Here is a 25,622-nt window from a genome sequence, read left to right on the forward strand (position 1 = left end):
AAATTCACCATTTCACGCTTACCATTTCAGCCTCGATTGCGAGCATGATCAGCTTCTTTCTCTCTGAGGATTCACTGCTGAGGGACGAGAAGGCATTCTGCAAACCCTCGTGGCTTTTGCTCAGTGCCTCTCGATGTCTTCTGGGAAGGTCACTAGGAAAAGACTTCAAGAACTCCTCTGCCAACTTCAGATCTTTTCTTAAAAACACAGCAACTGGAGCAAATCCCAGCTCAAATGTCTGCAGAGAAATACAGTGCACACCTGTTCACTAACAGCAGAAAGCCCGAACCCAAACACGAAACACAAGAGCGAAGCATTCCAACTGTGCATGAAATGGTATCCATGAGCCACCAGCTACTGCAGTTGGGATCTGGATGTTTCCCATGGCTGGTACCTTGGTCCTTGGCTTGGTGCTACAGGGGAGGATTACAAATTTTAAGAAGTGGACTTAGCAAGAGGACTTCAGATCCCAGGGGAGGGGTACTCTCAAAGGGGACAGGGGCACTATGGACTCTTTCTTCTGCCTTTCAGTTTGAGTTGATGAACTGCCTTGCCACAAAACTACAGGACCAAGAGATCATAGGTTAGAGGCTCTAAAGTGAAGAACCCAAATAAATCTCCTCCTTAACTTGATTACTGATGGAAAGCTGACAGGCATGTCAGTAGGTCACTCTTACCTCTAACTGCGCAAGCTGATTCTTCAAGGCTTCTAGACTGCTATCCGCAGATGGCTGGCTGTCTAAGGGGGGTTTCATATCTCGAAGCAAAGCCAAATATTCATGCATTTTCTCAGTATGTTGTAAACACTGTTGCAACTCATTGGAACACTGAAAACAAATTTGGATACAGTAATTAGTAGTCTTTATGAAAAAAAATTAAAGAAAACAAAATGTATAGGATAATCCCAACATGTTTATTGTGGAACTGTCATGGAAAAAAAGCATACGTCAACTCACTTTTTCCACGGAGCTGTCATCAGAGGCCATTGCTTTTGATGCAGAAATACATTCTGAATGACCTGGAGGCTCACTGCATAGCTCTTCAGGCTTCTCACCTCTTGGCAATGCTGCTATGTGCAAAGCAGAGTGTTCTGCCCCTGTGTCGCTTACAGTTTGTGGACTCAGGGAGCAGTGACTTCCTTCTTTGCTTTGAGGTTCACTACAGCTGTACGGCTTTTCTTCCACCAGCTCAGAAGCAGCACAAGGGTTCTGACTTGAGGCTTCAGCCTGTTCTCTTTCAGCGGCATTCCCATCAACAAGCAGCTTGTGAAAAGCATTTTTAAGTTGAGGTGGAAATAATTCAGATGCAATGCCTTTCTCCTTTGGATCACATGCCATTTGGGTTAATACTTTTATCAACTCAGATGTGCCTGGGGTCTCTTGGATCTGCTGGTTTTGCTGCAGTCTATCAAGAAGGTCCAACTGAAGACTCTCAATACAGACTGGATCACCTCCACTCTCTGCCTTCAGTTCTGATGAGTTATTTGAGGGGGAAACACCAGGACCGGGTACACTAGATACTTTATCTGGCAACTGAGACAAGACACCTCCTTTAATTAAGTTCTGAATTGAAATTCTGGAGTCTGTGCAAGCTGAAGGGTCTGTCACCTCTTGGAGATTCATATGATCTTCTTCTAATATGCTCTGAAAGACACCCTTCCCATCATCTACACACGCCAGCAAGCACTCAGGAGCACGAACCTCTCTCTCGTGGAGTCTTGGAGAGAAGGCTGGTTCTCTGTGTGGCCATCTCTCCGTGTTTTCCTTTTCCTCGCTGCTTTGTAACAGTGAGCAATCCACACCTAACGTGCTGTTTCCCACCCCGTTCAGACACAGCTTAGACTGCACAAAACTGGTGCCTTCTCCACAGTCCTCCACACTTTTAAGAGGCGAGGGTGACAGTGTGGTGTCACTACTTCCTGTAGTGAATTCTTCAGTTCCTGTTTTTCATTCTGAGATACTTTCTTTGATACAAGGATCACTTTGCTGGATCTCGGCACCTGGAGGCCAGTCTTCTTGGGGAGTGACAGACTTCTCTTCTGCATTATTTACTGTCTGTAAATCATCTTCCATGGGAGGAGAAACCACTGAGACACAGCTTGGGGTATTTTTGTTTAGTATACCCGCTTCTGTACGTTTGTCACCATATTCTAAAGAAGTAAGCAGACCACTCTCTGTCTCCAGTCCTCCTGTAAAGGCATCATCTCCCACATGGCTCTTCACCTCGGAGGACGTAGCATCTGAAGTCGAGTAAGCAGGAGTCACTTTAGAAGCAGAGATGTCAAATATTTCTGCAAGAGTCTCAGACGGGACGGGACTCGCACGCACCCTCCTTGGCATACTCTCGGGTTCATCTCCAAGAATCACAGTTGCTGCTCTCAGGTCCCCTCCGTGACTAAGTTCCTCGGTGTTTGTCATCTGACGGACAAACTGACTGTCATCCATGTTGAGGCTCTCTGCTGCCCTTGTGTTTGGAAAGGGGTTGAGAAACCTTTCCTCTTCTCCTGGGCCTTCTATCAACCCTTCTTTACCCAAGCCCATTTCCTGAATGGATGTTTCATCCACCAGCGGATGGTTTTTGCTGTCTCTGCCTTTAACCCGACCTCTTCTGCCTCCTTGCTGACCCTTGTCATTTACTGTGGATGACAACTGGCTTTCCTCAGAAGGTCCGCCTAGTAACTCAGTTCCAGCACAAACGACTTTATCCGAAGATGGACTGATTTGGGGTAATACATTCTCAAGATGCCCGTCTTCAGCTTTTAGAATGTTTGTAGATTCTGGCCCTTGGATCAACTTGACTTTTGTGTTCTTTGCATCACTTTCTAATTCAGAAACCGAACCAGTATTGTCAGATAAAACACTTTCAAAGATTTCTTCCAAGGTGTTGTCTTTAGCACCAGGCAGCGAGACGTCTTTAGTTGCTATGTGATTGGACAGACTTACTTCGCTTTCCTCATCAGTTTCAGTCCTAATTTCTGGATGGTTGCTTCTCTTAGTGCCTTGACTTCTCTCGCCAGTTGATTCTGGCTGCAAAACACTTGCGTGGCGCATTTCATCTAGGAGGACTGTGTGACCGAGACTTTGGTTTCCATCCCTGCGTTCCTTTACAGCAGCGGCACACAACTGGGGATCTTCAACTTGGTGCATGGGCTTTCCATTCCCATCTTCTACTCCTTGTCCCCCTCCTCCGTCACCACCATCTTCACTGCTGTAGTCCCCACTGTGAGTGTCACCGTCATCCTCATCCGTGTCACTACCGTCATATATATAATGCCCATAACTTTCTCTACTTTCTTCAGAACCTCCATGATCAGTATCAGATTGACTTTCTTGGCTAGTGTCAAACTCTTCTCGTCTCCCTCTCCGGCTAACATCATTGGTAGTTAATGAAGCCCCCGAGCCCTCTTTCCTTCCTATAATTTCACCATCAGTCAATGAGCCGGAAGCATCATTGCCAAGGTCACACAGGTTTTCCCTTTTAGGTATAGATTCCATTAGCTGTTCATCCACTTTGTCTGAGCCAACTGAATTGCACTGTTTCTGGTCAACCAAATGTAATTCAGGTTTCTCCATACCTACAAGAAGTTCCTGAGAACAGTGCACTTTGCTCGCCACACTTAAGCTGTCAACTATACCTCCCTGGGAAAACAAAGCATTTTCCTTCCCTTTTGAAATGTCATAATAAACATCAGCAGGAGGAGGGGTCCCATCATTTTCCTCCTGCATCACGTCGTAGTCCTCAGGGTGCAAACAATCATGATCATCAGCTTGAAGAACTAGAGAATCATGGTCATCATCTTCAAACAAGGGGGTATCATAAAAATAATCATCACTCTCAGTGTCTGTTCCTGTGTCACTCTGCTGATCAGCCAGCAGTGATGTTTCATAGTCACCGGCATCGATGGCTCCTTCAGGGGACGGTGTGTTGGTACTGCATGAACCATCCCCAGGGGCCATAGTACAGGAGCGTTCTTCCACTGCAGATGCGCTTCTCTCGTTTTCATCTGTTGGTTGAGCATTTCCACTCTCACCTGAAGCATCTGACAGGTACTCATCACTGTGCTCACCTGAAGCATCTGACAGGTACTCATCACTGTGATATTGCTCTTGAGGATAGCCACACCCAGCCTCTAAAGACCTCTGTCCACCGTGCTGCCCCTGGAAGCTGATATTAATAGCAGCGATTCCCAGAAATTGGTCTTGGAATTTGTCTCCTGTACTTGTATCAGATGACAACTTTTGGTCATTGAATGACGACGGGGAAGCTTCACCTATATAGCCCACATTCTGTGGGGCTTGTGGATCACTGAAACGCCCCTGACTGTGCCTCAACTCATCATGACTTAGCAGGGCACTCAGCCGGGGGGAATAGTCAAAGACAGACGAGCCATTCTGCATATAATCTTCATTCTCTCTTTCATTCCAGTTACAAAGTCTACCAGTTTTTGAAGTCAAAAAATTACCTGCAAAATCTTGAGTGGTTTTAGAATGATTACGTTCATCCTGATGTGCCCTTGTTTCAAGCTCACTTTGATTTTTATAGTCGTGAAGTACGTCATCAGAATCATGTCTGGGCATGCTCCCTTCTGCAAACGCAGGCTGTGTTGAATATGAGGCAGGTTTGGGGACACACACACTAGATGGACTATTGCCTTGATGAACAATTGCTGTGGTATTCATTAGGTTTTCTGGCCAATACAATTCACTGCTGTTGTCATTGTTTTCTGTTTTACAAAGCTCTTCATTTACGGCACGCTCTCTGTTGTCAAGAGCCTCTTTATGTTCAGGTTGTCTGTAAGGACATTTATCAGAGCCAGCTGCTGGCGTCGAACACTCATCCTTTTCTCTACTTGAAGTATCATTAGGGAAGGCACCAAGGATGCCTAAGACAGAGAGACGTTCTTTTCCGGATGTGTCGGCTCTGAGGTCTGCACTGCAGCTTTCCAGAAGCATGCCCACAGCCTCGTCCAAGTCTCCATCATAGAGCAGAAGTCTCCGTCCCGTGTTTGCATCCATGTAGCTGTTGACCATCAAATAAGACAGGAATAACTTTTTCGTTTGTTCTGAGCTCTGGAATGTGACTGACTCTTCACCATCAGAACCATCCTCTTCTTCCCTGTAGTCATGAACTGTAGATGGCTGGAATTTACAAAAAGAGAGCCATCTTTTGGCATTTTTACAAGCTTCCAAATCTCCCAAATCAGGCATTTTGTCCGGCAGTGTTATATTTTTTAAAATCGAGGCTGTATTATTATCTATGATTCCCAGCTGCTTAGCAACATCCAAATCAATGACCTGAGAACTTTCTGGGATGTAGAGAGCAGCAATTTTCTGTCTCCCATTCAGAATTTTGTAGGCTAATTCATTTGTAATCAGCTCCTGCTCTAAGGAAGAAGATGTGGGAAATATTTCACCAGAGTGGGGCCAAATGAGTCCAACGTAGCCCCGCTGGGCCTCCAGAACCAGAAGCGCACTGCTGGAACTTATCAGGTCACACTGCACGGCTTCGTCTACTGTCAAGCGCTTAGCAGGGTTTGAGCGCATGATTCCTCCTGTCTGAAGCTGATAGGTGAGGATGCTACTTGCAGTGTCTCTGTCAATCATTCCCTCTGCCATGGCTTCTTCGACAGTCATTTTCTGACCAGAGTTGCAATTGACCAGACCACCAGACAGAATCTGTGCACCTAGCAGCCTAAACATGGTCTCACGGTCTATGAGCCCTTCGTGAGCTGCTCTCAGGACACTGATGCTTCTTCCACACTTCAGTGTTATTCTGCCCGCTTCCTGCGCTCTCACGGGTAACAGCCAAATCCCAGTATTTGCCTGCAGAATACTTATCTGTACCATGTCAGTTAAAGATACCTTTTCATAAGTGCATGGGTCAATAAGATCTTTGCAAGTATTTTGCCTTTCTAAAACTTTAGAGAACAATGCTGAGGAGATCAAATTCTGTTGGAAAGCCTTTTGCAAGGTTAGGTGCTCGCCTGTGGCTGGAACCACCAGAGAGTCTGCCGAAAGCAGTATCTCAAGAACTCGGATGGCCATGGATTCTGATATCATGCCTTGAGCCAGAAAATGTAGCACAGGAATCGTGGACGGCGATGCAGTGGAGATAATCTGCTTTACTTCATTCAGTTCTCTCAGTTGGCACAGAATCTGTTCATCAATGAGGCCATGGCTTTTAGCATCTTTGAGGTCAAAACACTCTCTTAATTCTGGTGAAATTAAACCAGAAATCACTAACTGTGCCTCAAGCAACCTGATTCCTGTCTCATAGTCAATCAGGCCTCTTAAAACTGCCTGGAAGACGGAAAGGACCTCTCCAGTTGCCTGGTTCATGGTGCCTGCAATCACTCTATCCCGCTGAAAGGGAAATGCAGAGAGGTTGGGTCAGTCTGGTACCCAAGGCAGTTATAACATCGGTGGTTTTGTTTTATAATAGTATACTTAATCATAAAAAAAATCCTCTACTTACCAAGGCAGCTTGTGAATGTTAGGCAGCTCAAATGCACAAGTGATCTATGTCAGTGATCTATTCATCAGCACAGGATGTGATAAAGCTTTGAAAACAACATGCATCTGTGAATTGAAAACTTAATACCCGGGCACACTACCAAGGTTAGTGAGGACACAGGAGTGGGTGCGGACAGTGAGAAAATAGAACACACATCTAGAAGGCGAATCATGCTTTCTACATCTGGGTGAGATTAGGGTCTAGTGATATGAGAGAGCATCAGACTCCATGCTATTGATGTTTACAGCACACAAACCTTTGCAAGGATAGTTAAAAAAAAAAAACCTAAGGAGGCAGGAAATTTGTTACATACCCCCAAACATAACAAATTATGTGAAAGTATTCCTAGAAGTCATGGAGTTAAAAATAACACACACCTTTTAACTATCAGACACTGTGTTCGGCACATGACTGTGAGCCGGACAATTTTTAAACGATTTCTGCTATTTTTTTTCTTTTTGCTTAAGATATGAGAGTATTCTCACTTTAAGATGTAGCTCCCCATCACTCAAATAATTCTTGTGGGTATCTCAGACAACCAAAAGGCTCCACAGCATATCAACCGTAGGCTCTTTCCTAGCCATATTTTATAATAAAATACCTAACAGTAAAGAATGGTTTTGAAAAAGAAGAGTTAGGGAATGAATGCGTTCTCCTTCACCATGCAAGGCAGAGATTAAGAAGGCGCAGAATGAATGATGATCAGCACACTGTAAGATTGAACTTTGTAAACACAAAAGCCTCCAAACACTCAAATAAATTCTCTCCAAGTATTTTCCACGTATAAACCTCGAGGTACATTGCCATTAATTTTCAGTCATGCACAAACCAGACTCTTGAACGGACCTGACATTTGTGAGTAACGTTACCTTCTCCTTCACTTTCCTATCTCCGGACGGCTGTGATTCTTGTTGTTTCAGAGATTCGCTGAATAATAAGTTATATCCTTCTTGAAGAGTTTTCACTTGTTTCTCCAATTCATTTCTTTCTTCGTCTGTCAGTCTACAGTAGGCATAAAGTGTCAAGAGGTAATGTCAGCCTTCAAGGGTGCAAGTATGTAAACTGCCTCAAACATCTCTGCTACTCAATCTTAAAACAGAGCCTGAATTATTTCACAGACTTTGAAATGATTATGCATTAAAGTAAAGAGCCTGTATAGGATTAGTTCCTCTGCTTAGGAAAGAGACTAAAGAGTTAAACTAATAGGTTAGTTACACTCCAGGATAAAAACAAAACAAACAAAACCAGAATAACTACTGCAAGATGATCAGAGAAAGATTCTTCAAGGAATAACATAAAATCATTTCAGGATAACCATGAGGAGGTCATTCCAAGAGGATTCAAAACAAGGGGAAAATGCCTTCTCTCTGTTTCAATTACTGGTTGAAATAGATAACTTGTGAAAAATAGGACTAGAAAACACAGAAACACACATCCACACGTGCATGTATGTGCACACACGTGCGCACACGCACACAAACACACACATACAAAGAACACATGTATGAAGTTTCCCAAATGTAGTTTTAGGGCACTATGTAGAACCTGTCTTAGAGCCTGAACTGCCACACAATGGCTACTCATCTTCAACCTGTCTGAGACAGTTTGCTGGTCAGAAACAGATGAGGATTGGTACACCGCAGCACAGTGAAGACTAGCAGTGATAGATTGCTAAACTCATCTTTTATTAAGTAAAGTCTGGTTGGTTTGTGCCCACGGTTGAGATGCTGGTTAAGACGCACTGCCTTTTGTCCGCTGGATGGATTTTAGAAGGTGACCCTCCACTGAACGAAAGGGACAATGAGATCCAACATACTTGTCTCCATGTTTAGCCAAAAAAAGCTGGGTGGCTTGAAGAGCTTCAGAGATTTGCTCCTTTTTGGTTGCGATTTCTTTACTGGAAAGCTGTAAGGTAAAGAAGGCACATTCTAATACTCCCCCACAAAATGAGTATTAAATAATAATTTAAAAACACATCATTTTCATCAAGATAAAAAGTGACAGCTGTATTTTCTGGGTGACACACATAGCCTTTTGGCTGTGAGCAGTATAAGAGAAAGTGCAGAGCCCTCCAGTCACACTGCTACCACATCAATGCAACACCACACAGTTCCTGCATCTGCCCTGGCTCAACCATGTCGGTACCAAAAGCCAGAAACCCAGTGCTTGCTCACTAACATCATTCTCAAAAGGACACCGTGGGACAAGGATCTTCCTTCCAGAGGCTCCTTTCATTATGGTGAAAGCAGTACTCAGTAGGCCTCTAGATCAAGAGATACCTGCTCAGGCTAACAGCCTCTATTCCTAGTCATCTGTGGCAATAGGAGAAGGAAAACCCTTTGGTTGAGAGACAAGTAGTTTTTCCAAGACTTTTCCTTAACCCCTTTTCATTTGATCAAAGCATCCATTTTTGTAAATGATCAGGAATGAGAGGGAATACTGGGCCAACTAAAAGATGCCAGGTATACTACTTAGTCAATTTATATCTACTCTATATGGCTGTAGGTAATCATGAAAGCAAATAGAATCTTCGAGAACTCATTATGTATATCAAACTACATTTTTCTTTAAAAGAGAAAGAGCAAGTGTTCTGGCAGAATTCCAGTTAAGGCCATGATCTTACTTAAAAGTGTTTGTGTATACTACATCTAAATCTTACTCGTGTTTTAGAGAATTTGTGGCTAAAATGTGAAGACACCAGGTGTTCATATAATTCATGCTTCTGAAGAAATACATTCTCTTAAGACATCTTTCCTAGGGCTTATGTGCCTATTTTAATGTTTTCCTATTTGTTAGTAAGGAAAAACTTGGGAATAAGGTGCTGTAAATCAAATATTTGAGGCAAATTACCTTGAAGGGTTTTGGTTTAAGACACACCAAATATAAATGCTTTTTGAATTCTCAATTCTTCCATTTGACTGATACACACCATGAAAGACTATGAACTAACTGGCTCCCTTTCCAATGGATATTTTTAAGTATATACTTAGTATAAACCTTTTCAAGAGAAACCCCAAATCAGATCTCTTTGGCCTTATATCAAAAGCAGTAATAGACGAGAGTTGATACCTTTCCTGACCATGTCAATGTCAACTAAGTACAAGTACTGAGGCAGAGCTAGAAGAGACATAAACACAGAGACTGAGTGATAGCTCTAGAAACTACCCATGTCAGGCAAGGGTTGGAGCTGGCCTCCTGCAGGAAAACTATTCCTTTCACAAAAGCTTCTCTTGGTGTCCATGTGTAGGCATGATAACACATGTCTGAAATCCTAGCATTTGAGAAACTGAGGCCAAAGATCAGGAGTTCAAGGCCAGCCTCTGCTGCATAGCAAGGATGAGAATAGTCTCAACCTTGTCTCTGCAAAACAAGACCAACCCAACAACAAAATACAAGCTAGAGGGAATTCCCACCACCAATAACAGCACCAATAGAATTTAGACATTAATGCCAATGTCCTGAGCTTCAAGTGGTGCACTATGGAGCAAAAGTGCCTCCGTGATGTAGTCTCCCAACTAACCCTAAGTGACTGTTTCCTTAGGAAACTGAAAAGATCCAGGAAAGAATGACTAAACACTCAACAACGTTCACATCCTCGATGGTACTCTCCATGTCTTTCATATGTGGGTGGCATGGAGGACTGATGACTTCACTGGCCAACAATCCTAGTCTTTCCAATCAGGGAGTAGATCTAGGTACGATAAGGTCCTATAACCCATTGGCTTGCTGATAGCGGCGTCAATGCCAATGGTTCTGGCTTTGGAATAGGACACCATTTACCAGCACATTCTAACTATGACTCTTTGGGCAAACTGCCTAATGGCCCAACCTCTTAGATCTTTATTATAAAAGCCTGTAACCCTGGGGGAAATTGAGGTAAAGGTTTCTAGGCTGTGCTTTGCAGAAGTAAATTCTACCCAGTCAGCAGTAGGACCTCTGTGAATACCTGTTGCTTAGAGAAGAGAGGTTTCCCAGTTTTCTCCCCATCTCTCATTGTCTTGCTGATATTTGATACCCATTTCTGCAATTCTTTAGCTTTTTCAATATGTTGTTTCTTCTCTTCTTCCAAAGACTTCTGACAGGTACGAGTGGTTAAAAAAAAAAAAAAGAGAGATACATTCTAGTAAATGCCTGATGACTGAGCTTGTCAACGAATCTAACCTCGCTGAGAAAATAAGAATGCAAAAATGTTTTCCCATCATGCACATAGGTTATGATATCTTTTATTCATACACTTAGCCATGTTCACCATGTCACACCGCAGATGTCTAGGTAGCTGGGAAAGCTTTGAGAATCAGTCTTTATTCACCACTCTGACCACCCAGCTGCTTCATGAGTATGACAAATAAGCAGACTCAGCTTTATTCATGAGACCGAGAGATCTGGGACTTGCTGCCTTTACATTAGCATTACAATCGCGAACACCATCAGACAACAGGACTCAGAGGGAGAGTGAGCAACACAGAGATGATCCCTCCCCTCCAATACACAAAGGACTTGTCAGATTTTAATTCCAATGTCTCAACTGAAATAAGAGATTACAGAGGACACTTTAATATGTAAAGAACATCGCAGCCTGCAGGAAGCAATCTCCAGCCTTACGTGTCTGGACACATCTGCGTGTTCTCTTCGCTCCTGTGATGCTCTGTGAGATGCTCTTTCAGTATGCATGTTGTACCCCATCAGAAACATGCTGAATCTAGTCAGTGGAAGGACTCGAAAGGACTGAAGAAGTCTGGGAATGTGTTGATGGCCACCATGCTGACCCCATTTTCTAGGTAAAGCCCATTTATTTTAGTGAGATAATTAAAAAAAAAAGTTAACTATTTTTAGGAGCTAATCTTTTATTATTTTCAATTTAAGGATGTCTGTGTTTTCTGAGCAGGGAGCTATTTCTAGCCTACAAGAATCAGTGCTTCGAGCTAGTGACACAGTTCCTAGATGGCACATTCAGCAGACACCATCTGCTCTGAACAGATGGCGGGAGGCGGCCGGCATTGCCTCTGCATGCTTAGGGTTACTTAAAGGCCCTACTGGGAAGAATAGTAGAGGCTGGAAATCCCTGTCATCAAGGGTTCAGAAACTTCCAACAGCTTAAGTCCTGTGTGGAAATCAAAATCAGCTTTCTCTAAGGCTTCCTTATAAGTCAACTTTCTTTTGGTCTGGGGACATATTATATTCCTGACGTAGGACTTTTGATCTTTGAGCCGGGTGGCAATGAGGACATCGATGATACCGACCTGCAGCGCCTCCTCTACTGACAGCCTCGAGTGAGCCTGGGGCTCTATCAGGCCCCCTGTCAGGTACTGGAATTCCAGACATCGCATTCCCATCTCTTTACTTATGATGTTTGCGTTCACGGCTTCCACCACGGACATGGTTTTATTGGTGACAGGATGGCTAATGCCCGTGATGACCAGTTCACACTGGCGCAGCTGCTGGGCAAAGCCCTCGTCAACTAGGCCTCTATGCAAAGCCTCAGCCACCCTGTACCTTTTGCCAGTCAGAGGATCAATTATCCCCCCTGTACTGACCTGGGCTTCGAGGCATCTGAGGGCAGTAATCCTATCAATCAAATTTCTACGGGAGGCTTTAAGTAAGGAGATCCTTTGCCCGCTAGCAGTCAGCCAGTAGCCTGCGATGGGACTATGCAAATCCTTCTTAGGAACTATCTTGCTCAGCAAAAAGTCAGCCAGTTCTGTTAGTGTGGTAAGGCCTTCCTGATACTTCTGGACCAAGGCTTTGTCTAGTGTTCCCTGCTCAACAGCCTCACTAATATTGAACTGCAGACCAGTTTTAATATCGGTCAGCATGTGAGAAGGATGCCCATAGGAGTCAAAAAATGTGGCTTCCTTCCACTGGTACTGCTGCCCTGAAAGTTCAAGATAGATACTTTTGTCAATCAGGTTTCTCTGGAAAGCCTCATACGCGGTCAGTTCCGCGCCTGTTTTCGTATCTACCACGGAGATCTTATGAGTTTTCTCTACGTTGAGACTGGATATGTCCCTTTCCCCAAATGGCAAGAGAAAGCACTGGCAATCGACATCAAACACACACATCTGCAGCAACTCTGCATAATACAGAGCCTGCTTGTTGTTGGGATTAGGAAAGACTCTTGTGTTGCTGGACGGCTCGTGCAGAAACTGTAAGATGGCATTGTTCAGCAAGCCCTGCTGCACAGCGGTTTCCGGAGGAACACGGATGCCCCTCACGGGGTCGATGACGCCCCCGCTGGCAATCTGTGCTTCCAAGATATGTTTACCTTTCTTCCTGTCCAGCATTCTATTTTCCATTGCCTGGAACACTGACAGTGTCTTAGAAGAATGTGTATATCCCAAAACTGCCTTCTCTGCCTCCAGGAGCCTATTCCTGAACTCAGGATCAACAATGCCTCGAAGAACCGCATCTTCAACACAGTAAGTCTGACCGGAAATGGGATCGATTATAAAACCTGTTGCAGCCTGAGCTTCCAAAAAGGCCAGAGCCATCATTTTGTCTATTAAGATTTTCTGGGCAGCAGATGCAAATGACATCTTTTCTTTGGTAGACTCTAAATAAAGCCCTGCAATGGAGGTGGCTTTGGTCAGAAACCTGCTAAGACTTTTCTGAACGTCTTCAACCGTCTTCAAGCCCAGTCGCAGCTGCTCGACTGTTTTCAGGTCCAGAAGTTTCGCTTCAACCAGCTGCCTGCCAGTCACACTGTGCCTGAGCCCTTGGAACTGGAACTCGTCCTCCCTAACAGAGCATGCTTGGTTAAGGTCAAAGCTCTGGGAAGTCTCTGGCCCCATGCTTTTCTTAAGGAACTCTCCCTTGAGTCCACCAGATGCCCTGGACCCTTCCAGCATCCAGCCGCCAGCATTGGAACCCAGCTTCTTCTCTTGTGTTAAGCTCGTGACTTCTGTGTGCATACCACACTGTTTGTTCTTAGCTATCTGCAATAGGAACGTTTAAGAAGTTAAAAGTTGCCTAAAGAACACGATGGCACCTTAGTAAATGATCTCGACCCAAACACATCCCCTGATTTATAAATACGTGAAGAATGGCAAACCAAGGATAAGGGGAGAATAATATTTTGAGAGACTCGGGTTTTAACAATTAAATACACTAAAGTGTGTGGAAAAAGAATGAAATGAAACCTGGCCGCAGAATATGCTAGAAGTTAAAGGTAATATTTGGTTCATCTAGCTTTCCCCCTTCCTTGTGGGGCTTTGCACGTGCTAGGGAAGTCTTCTACCACTGAACTGCATACACAGCCATTTTCTAGATCTTTTTTAAAAAATGTAATCACATTAAATATATACGCCTATAGATATGTCAATTTATCCATGTTTATGTACAATCTCAAGCATTCATAAATCAGTGGTAATTCATAGTAAGAATGCAGCCAAACTGATGGAAAATTATAGTACTATATTCTTTTCAGAACTATATACAGCTTAGCATTCAAAACTGTTAAAAATGTAGTCCTGGAGAACAAAGAAATAGAAAAAGCCTGGCCTGATATATCTAATAAGGTCTCAGAACAATGTATACCTCTAAGGGTGTTAATAGCTTCACCAATTCCATTTCGAGCTTGTCATCTTGATACCTAACAGGTGGTCTGGAAGTATGCAAGGCTTGGTCTCTCATCTTCTCTAATTCAGACAGTCTTGAAAGCGGGTTTTTCTCATCAAAAGTTATCTGCAATTCAGTGCTTGTCTGAGAAAAATACTCTGAGTAGCATGGCTGGCTGCCCTCCGTGCTCAGCAGAGGCCCTGGTTGCCGGAACTGAACCTCCTTTGGAACTGGATCAGTGACCCTATGCTGCCATTTTTCTTCTACCTGTTGTGCTTCCTGAGTCCACCTCGACAGTGGACATCTGGACTTCAGGCTGAGGTGTGCAGAGTTCCCAGAGGAAGTCTCTGAGGGGTGGTGGCACTCTCTCCCTGCCATATCGAAACCTGATGCGGAGGTCTGATCCCTGGTTGTGTTTTTTTCTTGAATTTCACACTGGAGCAAAACTAACTGATGCTCGTGCTCCTTTATCTGCTGATCCATTTTTTGCTTGAGGTTTTCAACCTCACGTCTCTGGGCTATCAGCTCCTCCTCAAGTTGCAGACACTTCTGATAATGGTTTGCTTCCACGTGCTGGCCCTGCTGCATCTTCTCCCGGTAGCACTGGAGCTGCCGCTCGAGTTCTCTGATGTTTGTCTCCCACAGCTTCGCGTTCTCTTGCGCTCGGCAATTTTCTCTCTGAAGAGACACAAAGTCATGCTTAATGCCAGAAATATCATTTTCGGTGATGACCTTGGACTCCATTAATTTTTCCATCTTTTTCCGAAACTCGTCTGCCGAGCGTTTGAACTTATCCGACTCTTCTTGGAGCAGGACCATCTTCCTGTGGGTCATCTGCTCCTCGATGGTCTTCAAGTGCAGCTCATCCTGCACCCTCTTCAGCCTGTCATTCAGCTCCTGCACCTGAGCCCGCTGCAGCTGAGCCTTCTGCTCCTCCCGCCGCTTCTCCTCTTTGGAAGCGCTCAGCTCAGCGCTCAGATTCCTCACCTCCTTCTCCGTATTCTGGATGATGATGCTCTGCTGGTCACATTTTTGCTTAAATTCACTTACTAAATTTTGACTCTGGGCTAGATCATCTTCCAGGCTTTTAATTTTCCGGTGGAAATCCTGTTCTGTTTTTGTCTGTTTGTGCAAGTGCTCGTTGGTGTTACGTAACTGATCTTTAAAGCCGTCTGCCTGAATCTGCAGCACTTCGCATCTGTGCTGGATAGCTTGTTTCTCCCGGACTATGTTCTTGGACTCCGCCTGGATCCTCTGCATCATTAATTTGGTTTCATTATTCTGCCTCGTGAGCTCATCCACCCTTTGTTTGAGCATTTCTGCACACTCGTTGCTTTTCTCAAGCTCTTCGTTGAGCTTCCGGATTTTATCATTGTTTTCTTTCTCAGCTTTTATATTCTGAAGCAACTGTGCATGGCTCTTCTCAAACTCTTCCTGTAGATGATCCGACTTTCTCTGACAGAGCTGTCTTCTTTCATTTGAGAGCTCCTTCTCATTCTGTGAAGACTGAACCTGGGAATTTAAATGCTGGATGTTCCTCTCAGCTAGTGCATGGGCCCTCGTGATTCTGTCCACTTCTCTCTGGAGTTTTCCTTTCTCGTGATGGAGAGATTCTAATTCTAACTCGTAGTTGTGCTTAATTTTCTTGAGATCGTTGGCTTCCTGTCTGACCTCTTCAGCTTTGTCTGTGGTTTGGTTCAGCTGCCTGCCGAGCTCTCTGAGCTGCTGGGAGTAGCGTTCCTGGGCCTGATCCTTCCTTTCCAGCTCCCCTTTGAGACACTTGAGGGTGTTATTGGTCTCGTCCAGTTTGTCTTTCAGCAGCCGCGCCTTTTCCTCGGAGGAAGCCTTTTCAAGCTGGATAGCACTGAGTTCATACTTAAGCTCCCTCATCTCTTTCTCAGCCTTTCTGTTGGCGACAGTCAGCTCGTCTACCTGCTGCTTAAGCTCCTCCTCTTTCTGTCTGTCATGCTTCTGGGGACCCGCCACAGCCCTACATGATGAAGCCTGTGTACAGGCAGGCAGCCCATTTTCTCTACATGAATACTGAATTTCGGTTATTTTTCTTCTTGCTTCCAATTCAATCTTCTGCTTTTCCTTCAGCTGCTTCTCAGCCACCTGTTTCTGGAAGGCCAAGTCCTTCTCCATCTGCTTCACCAGCGTCAAGAGTTCTTCCTCGTGGTCTCGCTTTAGTCGGAGTTCTTCCACTAACGCCTGTTTCTGCTGTTCCAGGTCGCTGAGGCTCGAGTCCTTCCTCCTGAGATGATCTTCGAGGGTTCTTCTTGTGAGGGTGTTTTCCTCCAGCTGACTCCGGAAGTTGCGGAGGTTCTCCTCCACCGCAGCTCTCCTGGCCTCGGCCTCGGATGTTAGCTGCCTCACTCGCTCCAGCTCCCGCTCGGCAGCTTCCTTCTCTCTCACAATGGTCTCCAGCTCTCGGCGGTACTGGTTGGCCTGGCTCTCAGCCCTCAGCTTCTGCAGGGAGATGTCCTCCACGTTCCTCTGCTGCTTTCTCAGTTCGTTTTCTGCAGCCTCCTTAACTTTCGGGAGCTCTTCCTCTACCTGTGATTTCTGTTTCTTTAGCTCAGCTACCATTGTTTCCAGCTCACTGATCTTTCCTGTGAGTTTGCTATTTTCAACCATGGTTGCCTTTTGGCGCTGCAGCAGATCTGAATACGCCCCGTGTTCAGAATTCTCCTTAGACCTTTTCATCTACAAGAAACAGTTAAAGCGTCAAAGCTGTTCTACCGAAAAGGATTCCGCAGCCTCTCAAGCATGCTCATGGACTCAGGAGACCAAGGGAACTCAAGTGCAGAAGAAGCAGTGGCCACCAGCACCAGTTTCTTCAGAACGGAAACTTCACCAAGCCAGCAGGGAGGAGACAGATGACCTGCAGGACATGTTTCCCAGATGACCTGCAGGACATGTTTCCCAGAGAACCCCATTTTGCCCCTCAGAAGTACTTTCATATAGAACATTAGCTGGCTTGCAGTTTTGAAGCAAGAAAGTACTCTACCCTGAACTTTAACAGATGTCAAACTTAACCTCTGCTCATATGATACCATCCTGCTGTCACAAGTCAATCATGGCAGCTTGAAACAAAACCACCATGCAGGGGAAAAAGAAGACAATGTAGTATGTAGTAACGAGACCAGCGGAAATTAAACATGGTACCCACAGTTCCATGTTTATGACTAAAAAAGCAGAATTTCAGAACAGAGAGCCAGATTCAGAGATAATATTTTAACACAGGAAAGGGGAATTGCATAAATCGTGACATTTCCAAGGCACTGCTTACGATGGCAAACGTGACAATTACAACGACGAGAATTGCTAATGTAAAGGCAGCTCCAGTCCCTGGCTTTAGAAAAGATGATATTCAAGCACTCACAGATTTTGCTGTTGTCGCTGGCGTGCCTCATCTGAAATCCACTCTGTCAAGTACCTTTAGACATCCCACAAACACAAAGATACTTGTGAAATGCAAATGTTTTAGAGATATACATAGGGATTCAGATCCATTCCATCAAACGAAAATAAGGAAACAGGTTAGCAGCTGGGGGGACTGAGAAAGGAAGTTCTAGCTGAAGCGCTCCATGCGAGGACCAGCTTCCAGACACACGCTAGCTCTCTCAGCTGGCATCGCTACGGTGCTGGCTTCGTGCCAACTCAAAGTAACTGCAATAAGAAACTAAGTAGGAACACAGAAATCATTTTGTAGTTCTGATTTGTTTTCACTGGGATATATGTGGATTTTGAGGATCTAATTTATAACGAATCTTTTTCTTCCTCCACTTTCCTGATTCTTTGATAATTTGGGGCTTAAAAGCTCAGCATCCTCCATCTACCTCCCCGGGGATAAGAAAATCTCATCACAACTGTTGGGTTGTGGTGGTGTTTCTTTCAATTATGTATCAAAGTCGATGCTTAGGAACACTGCAGCATTTTGTATGTTTAAAACATGAGGTTTTCTCAGGGCACAAGCATGCACACCTGTAATTTCAGCACTCAGGCTGAGACAGGAGGATATGGAGTTGCAGGACATTCTGGGCTTACCCAGACAACCACTGTCGCAAAAGCAAAAATGCACATTTTAATTTTTAATAATTCTTTCTAAGAACCAGTCTCGTATCAAATCTTACTTGCATTGCTTAGCTTTTGTCACGGTATTTTGAGTCTTTTTCACTTGACGAAATTCTGCTTACCTCAGCAAAAATTAAAATAAAAATAAAATCCATTGCCGAGTCTTCAATATCTTACTTAGAGTCATTTTGGAGGTTTATTAGTAATTGTCTGGTTATTTAATAGTAATTGTCTATGTTGTCTGGTTGACTGGGATTTTTTTCACACGTGCTTAATATGTCTTTAACTAATTTAGTTCAATTGCTGACTGTTCATCTTGTAGACATCAAACTTTCTCACAAAAATCATACCCTCACAAGGTCTCTCTCAGTTCTATGCAGTGAGGTCAATTTATAGAGTTGGGTTTTTGCATCGGCTACAGAATTTCTCCATCATATCAAATACAGATCTAAACCAGTGTTCTAGATTTCTCCAACACTATTCGTTCCTTCTGAAATCTACACCTATCTTTGCTAAAATGTGGACTATGGAAAACGCTGCTCTCAGGCAGTATATACTGCGGATCTTCAAGACTGTTCCAGAAGTACTATTCTTTGGGGTCTAAAGTTTGACTTACAGATATCTTAAAGGACACTCCATTAATATGTCCTTAAACAGAAGGGTATTAAATTTTATTTTAAATTATACTCTTTGTCTTCAAACCTATATTGATTGCATTTCTAATTCACCATAAATCTTCAGTGTTTCAGCAATAATTAGTACTGAAGACTTTGAAAATCTTTGTTTCTGTCAACTTTTATCTTATTGCAGGACTTGGGCTAAATGGTCCACATCTGTACAATTAAATATATACTGTGAGAATAGGAAAGGACTTAAATGAATTTATGTTTAACAACTGCATGCAAGATTTAAACACTATTTAAAATGGAATAACATCTCTCAAAATGTAGTGAAAATAAGTGCATTATATTTACTAAAGGACTAAAGGAGCTGGTTCTCTGTGTTCGCAAAGAAAGCTGGTTATAAAGCCTGGAGTGCGCCCATGAGTGGGTTAGTGCTGAGAACTGCTGACTCAGAACAGACTAAAATAGCTTAGAAAATGTTCGCAATTTCAGAAGCTAAGGAAACAACCACCATCTCACAGGTGCTGGTGATTGTTCTCTCAACACATATTTAGTACCGTGCCAGGGAGCAACACCTGTAGAATTTCAACAGTCCAATTACGATGGCCAGTCCCCACATTTTACCATTTACACATTTTAGCATTCTTCTACCTATTTTTGTCTGTTCTGGATGAGGAAAGGAAAGGTTATCAAAAGAATAGAGCACGGAATGATCCTTTCACGTCATAATCAATGGCTTTCATGTAATATATTTTCACAAGTCACTTCTTATTCCTCCTATTTCTCAACACAATTTTAAATTCAGGATTGAAGCTGCAGAAGTCCTTCAAATCAGAACCATACTTACTCTTTTGATCAAATATAATTCTGGGGCAAAACACAAAGGGCAAAACTCCACAAGTCTTAAAAAGTCCATTCTTTTGAATAAGAATCTACTACTAAGCTTATCTTTTAGATTTAATTACTTGTAATAATTTTAATTTTTTAGAGATGTATATCAATCCAAGATGCATAACACACATGTGTGCACACAGTGCATCTCTATGGCCTCCGTATGGGCAGCAACTGAGTTTGAAAGAATTTCCCAGCCATGAGGGAAATGGACAAAATTCTGCCCAAATGCCAAAATCTTCCTGCTGAAACAGAACCATTTATGAGACCAGTTATCATATTAGGGTTCTGAACTGATTTTGGGACTTGGGGGATTGAACCAGAACTAAAGACAGTCCATTTGAGGTAAAAATTCAAAAATGCTTTTCTCTTTTGGAGACTCTTAAAAACAAGCAAGTAAATGTCCAAGCTTCCCGTCTTTCCCAGTGTAAGCTTCTAATTAACTACTTGCATATTAGCTATCAGCCATATTATCATGAAGCTTATATTCGCCTTCCCAAAACATTACAGTTACTGCTCAAATCTAGTTCCTGCTTCCTTGGAAGTTCACTGGTAAAGGTTACCTCCTCCTCTTCCAGCCTTTTCAGTGAATCGCCAGCAAATTTAATATACTGTGTCATAAGAGTGACCAGGGCAGTGTATCGAGTCCGCAGGTCCATGAACTGCAAGAGAGAAATGACACAAATGTTACCTCTGTTAATAATGAGTTGAGTGAACTCTGAATGATGCCCTCACTACCAACTGGGCTTTGAGAATAATGCACACACTTATCCAAAAGAGAGTGGCATTTCAGGAGTAAGGTGCTTGCTACTCACTTCTTTCTAAGTTTAATAAGCACTCCCCCCCCCTGCATTAATAAATGATCTTTGGCTGGGCAGTGGTGGCATACACCTTTAATCTCATCACTTGGGGACAGAGGCAAGTCCATCTCTGAGTTTGAAGCCAGTCTGGTCTACAGATTGAGTTCTAGGACAGTCAGAGATATACAGAGAAACCCTTTCTCAACCCTTAACTGCCCCCCAAAACAAAAAAACCTTTATTTTAAAAGTTTTTGTTGTTGTTGTTGTTTTGTTTTGGCTTTTTGAGACGGGTTTCTCTGTGTAGCCCTGGCTATCCTGGAACTTGCCCTGTAGACCAGGCTGGCCTTGAACTCACAGAGATCCACCTGCCTCTGCCTACTGAATGCTGAGATTAAAGGCATGTACCACCATCACCCTGCAGGTGATGGTTTTAAGGAAACTTAATAAAATGTAGTGTTACAGCACTTTCTGTGGTTACACTGTGTGAAGATTTGCCACTGTGACTGGCTTAATAAAGAGCTGAATGGCCAACAGCTAGGCAGGAGAGAATAGGCGGGACTTCGGGAAGAAAGTAGGCACTCGAGAGAAGCCAGCGAGACAGTGAAGAAGTTGTGCATACAGTACAGAGGAGAGGTAACTGAGTACATGGCAGACTGTACATTAATAGCAACAGGTTAATTTAAGTTATAAGAGAAAGCTGGGAAAGAGCCGAAGCTAAGATTAAGTTTCACAATTAATAATAAGTCTCTGTATCTTTATTTGAGGGTTGGCAGTCCAAGAAAGTCTAACAAGAAAGCACAACTACAACTTTCTATCAGGGATGGTTAGAAAGAAGTATTAAAAGTATATAGTGATGAATGTAAAAAATTATGATGTATAATTCCATTAAATCATTTAAAAATAATTAAAATGGCCAGTTTTACAAAAGGGATGCTTTACCATGATAAAAGTAAAACTGTTTTTATAATGTTTCTTTTCTGCCCGCCCTCAGCTCCTCTCTGTCTGTTACCTCTTGAATAATGAGGTCCGCTGAGCTCTGCATCCGCCGGCGTTTCACTGGAGACTTCTGCTGCGAGTCGACCATGGCCCTGTAGGTCATTGTCTGCAGTTCATAGTCCTGCATCAGAGAGTCAGTATGATCAAGTTCATTACAAGCGAAACCTGAAAGCTCGTCCACAGTGACTCACCCCAGAGAACTAGGATGCAGTTCAACAAATTAGGTTTGAATAAGGAAATAAATTAAGAAAACCAAATATTTAAAAAAATCTATTTGACCTTAGAGATATCTGTAAGGTGTTGACGTAAGTAGAGACCTGTACAGTGGTCAGCAAAGATCCGAACTGTCTTTAGAAGTCACAAAAATATTTACTGCAGAATACTCTTGGTATAGCAACCTCCACTTATTCCACATCAACAACAGAACTGTGGAGTCGGGAAGCTAAGAAACTGCCAATACTATCCTATAAAAATGACAGTATCTCTTTAAGATTTTATTTATACAATGTATACAATGTTCAGCATGTATGCCTGCAGGCCAGAAGAGGGCACCAGATCTCATCACAGATGGTTGTGAACCACCACGTGGTTGCTGGGAATTGAACTTTCTTAACCTCTGAGCCCCTGAAAGTATCTCTTAAGTACAAGTTAAGTGTTCTCTCCATTTTAAAGAGAGAAAAAAGGAAAGCAATAAGAAACAAGTTTCAGAGCTGTATGTCTAGGGTGTGTGTACATTTTCACGCATTCATGGAGAGTGAAAATGAACCTGTCAGGGTTTCACAAAGAATTATTATTAGGTAAGTATAAAAAGATTCGACTGAGGTTTGAAAAGGGTTCAAATGCTCTTTAACACGGGACGAAATGCTCTGAACTGCTTTAAAAACATACTACAGCACGATACACGTAAACACTAAATTTGCCTCAAGTAAGTGACTTTTCTCACCTTCACTGCGGCTGAGTACTGCTCGGAATATTTCTGACACTCGTCCATTTTGCTCTGTTTCACCTCTATCTCAGACACCAGCATCTGTAAACACAGTTTAGAGAAACAGCGATGGGAATTCTATCCCATTCCACCTCATGCTCAGGAACTGAGAGATACTCACGCCACTCAACACTGCAAGTCTCAATGCTTCACACCTTCCACGTGGCCTTGACTTGCGGATAAACAACACACTTCCAGAACAAGACTCCTAAGCCATCTACCCCTTGTGAGGCTGTCTAAGTGGAAATGAGAATCGTGCAGAGCCGTCTTGGTGTTCTTCATGACACCCACTCCAGATGAAAACAAAATCCTTACAATGCTCACCCTCCCACCAGTTATAATAAGGGTTCTGCCTACTACGTCTGGCCATGCTTACTAATTCAGCAAGCATAAAACTATGTTGCCAGAAAAGTATCAAGAAAAATTAGACCCAGATTATGAAATCAGGAAGATGAGGTACATGAAAACTATTCCAACACTCTGTTAAATATCTGTGCTTTCAAAAATGACTTCCAGGAAATAAAATAAATGCAGGTAGGTCTGGGGTGTAGAATTCTCATGTAGACTGTTCTCCCCCATAGTTGTCTACATAATTGCCTTTTCTTCCAGCACAGGAGAGAAAGATGAGGCTCGTGGCCAACCAAATGCAAATAGAATCACAGGACAAGTATTTCTCTGGGTACCTTCTGTTGGTTCAGCTGTAAGGCTAGAGCTTTGCTGTTTTCTGGCTGATTTTCCTGAATCTTTCTCTGGGTAGTTTCAATTTGCTGGATCCAATCATCTAGAGGGTGGTAAGAATCTCTGTAGTACTTCAGCGACTTCCCAATTCCTTCCAAGTCCCGAAGCCTACAAGAAGAGCAACAAATAGTCAGGCTCCAGCAGGAGAGGAGAAGGGAATGGGAAGAGAAAAACACAAGTGGAGACCCAAGAGTCACTATGCACAGCAGGGCAGATGTGCAGGGGCGACCTAAGACAGATTCCTGGGGCACTCCGTACAGCATCAGGGCGCACAGAGGTATTCTGCTCTGGGGCTGCTAACTGGTGCTGCTGTCTTACTATAGCACTGAGACTAAAGCTGAAGGGCAGCAACATTAACTGCATTATAATCAGTCAACGCATCCTGAACAGCTGAGGCTCACCCCAAATCACAGTTCACCTTTGGAAGAATGCAATTCCATGGATGGTTCAACATGGTCTTAGAGGGAGGCTTCCAGGAACGCAAATTAAACATCCATTTCTATGATTTTTTTTAAAATCAGAACACTAAACAAACTCATCATGTATTTTCCAGAGAAAAAAAAATATGTATGAATATAACTTCATTTCTTGAGAGGTACTATATCATAAAGGCATTTAATTTATATTAATATAAACATAAAAATGAGCATGAAAGGGCATTATTTGTTCCTTTTAAGATGAAGCCTAAATCGATTCCATTTTCTTCCGTGGTTTTAATTCTCTTAAAAGCCTCTTCTCTTCTCTTAGGTCCAGCAGAAACTGCTATGCAGAGCCCAAGAAATAAGCTTATGCTTTATTTTGCTAATTCATGGTTATTTGAACATCAACTGTTCATAATAACTTTTAGAGCATTATTTTATTTTCTCTTAAAAAGACAGAATATACAAATGTGAGGTGTGGCAGTTTGAATGTAATTGGCCCCCATAAGCTCATAGGGAGGGGCACTATTGGGATGTATGCCATTGTTGGGATAGGTGTGGCCCTGTTGGAGGAAGGGTGTCACTGTGGGGTGGGCTTTGAGATCTCCTTTGCCCAAGAAATGCTCAGTGTGGTACACAGTTTACTTCCTCTTGGCTGAGGATCAAGATGCAGAACTCCCAGCTCATTCTCCAGCACCATGCCTGCCTGCCTGCCACCATGATGACAATGGACTAAACCTCTGAAACTGCAAGCTACCTCAATTACATGTTCCCCTTTATAAGAGTTACCATGGTCACGGTGTCTCTTCACAGCAATAGAAACCCTAACTAAGAAACCAAGATACACTAGCATTTTTAATTATACATAATTGAATTTTTTTTTATTTCTGAAGCTGAAGAGATGGTTCAGCATGAAGAGCACTGTCTGCTCTTACAGATGATTTAGGCTAGTAGGTCTACAACTGTCTGTAACTCCAGTTCCCGTGTTGTTACATGTGTTGTTAAAGCACACATGTAAGAAAAAAATGTAATTAGGAAACAATCCTGCAGTTAACACATTAGCTATGGAATGTCAGTTAAAGCCTGTTAAGTTTAGACTTTGCCCTCTGCACCAAAGGGAATCCAACCCATGTGGCCCCTGAACAGAAAGGGGACCCACCTGTTGTCAATCTGCACGTGGACATTCTGCCATCTTTCAACCAGCTGGTCTGCCTTTTCTTTGTGCCAATCAAAGTCAAGGTCCCGTTCTTTGTGTGCCTTAAACATCTCATCACTGATGGCCTTTGCCTTCTGCAACTCATCCTCCAATGCATGGAACACCCCTCTCTTTTCATCCACTTCTGATCGCCATTGCTAAAATACGCGCATCAATGAACATCATGAAATGTATCAACAAGTCATATAGTAAACACATTATTCACCTAATGCTAAAATGTATACATAACTATGTGACGTACAGCTACATAAAGAGAAATGCACTTCTTTACAGGAAGCTGTAGAATTAGAAATAAATGGAGATGGCACATGCAGAAGCATATTCTATGCCAGATACTTCAGGTTGGGTGTCTGAAACTCGAGCTCTGTGCTAGAGAAATACTCAGAACTATGACCCTGAAAACATGTCCAGAATTTCTGTGAGACTCTTACCTTTAGAGTACTCATTAAGTTCTCAATATTGTTCTTGTCAGCTATTACTGCTTCTTCTTCACACAGTTTGGTTTCATAGAGTTTGACCAGGGCTTCTGCCTCTTGAGTGTTTTTTAATACCAAATTAACTGTTTTCAACCTTTAAAAGAGAAATAAATACTAGACCATACTCTTTAACTTTTTTTTAAATAAACATACTGTAGCCCTAAAGCATCACTGTAACTCGTGACACAGGAACACTGGTCTCCTCTACGTCTGGCATTCAGTCGACGCTCTTCCTAATATGTGCCACCTTATGCTCCACCCCCAGGGGAGATCTACTGATGCGAAGAGAAGACAGTTCTAGGTCACACTATGCATGACAGGAAAACCCTAAAGA

At 43.1% G+C, this 25,622-nt stretch overlaps 1 protein-coding gene across 1 annotated transcript in view; it reads right to left on the reverse strand.

Moving 5' to 3' along the window:
* Dst (dystonin) overlaps positions 1–25,622 on the reverse strand; it is a 199,845-nt gene that overhangs the window by 113,943 nt on the left and 60,280 nt on the right. Inside the window, 12 exon segments of the mRNA XM_050134804.1 lie at positions 23–238; positions 678–827; positions 957–6,362; positions 7,383–7,515; positions 8,330–8,418; positions 10,460–10,588; positions 20,222–20,320; positions 21,468–21,575; positions 22,398–22,481; positions 23,123–23,285; positions 24,756–24,949; positions 25,244–25,382. Of these exon segments, the coding sequence (XP_049990761.1) occupies positions 23–238; positions 678–827; positions 957–6,362; positions 7,383–7,515; positions 8,330–8,418; positions 10,460–10,588; positions 20,222–20,320; positions 21,468–21,575; positions 22,398–22,481; positions 23,123–23,285; positions 24,756–24,949; positions 25,244–25,382 (6,910 nt within the window).

Source organism: Alexandromys fortis, unplaced genomic scaffold (assembly GCF_014885135.2).
Source record: "Alexandromys fortis isolate MF-2015 unplaced genomic scaffold, M_Fortis_MF-2015_v1.1 scaffold_20, whole genome shotgun sequence".
Taxonomy (NCBI): domain Eukaryota; kingdom Metazoa; phylum Chordata; class Mammalia; order Rodentia; family Cricetidae; genus Alexandromys; species Alexandromys fortis.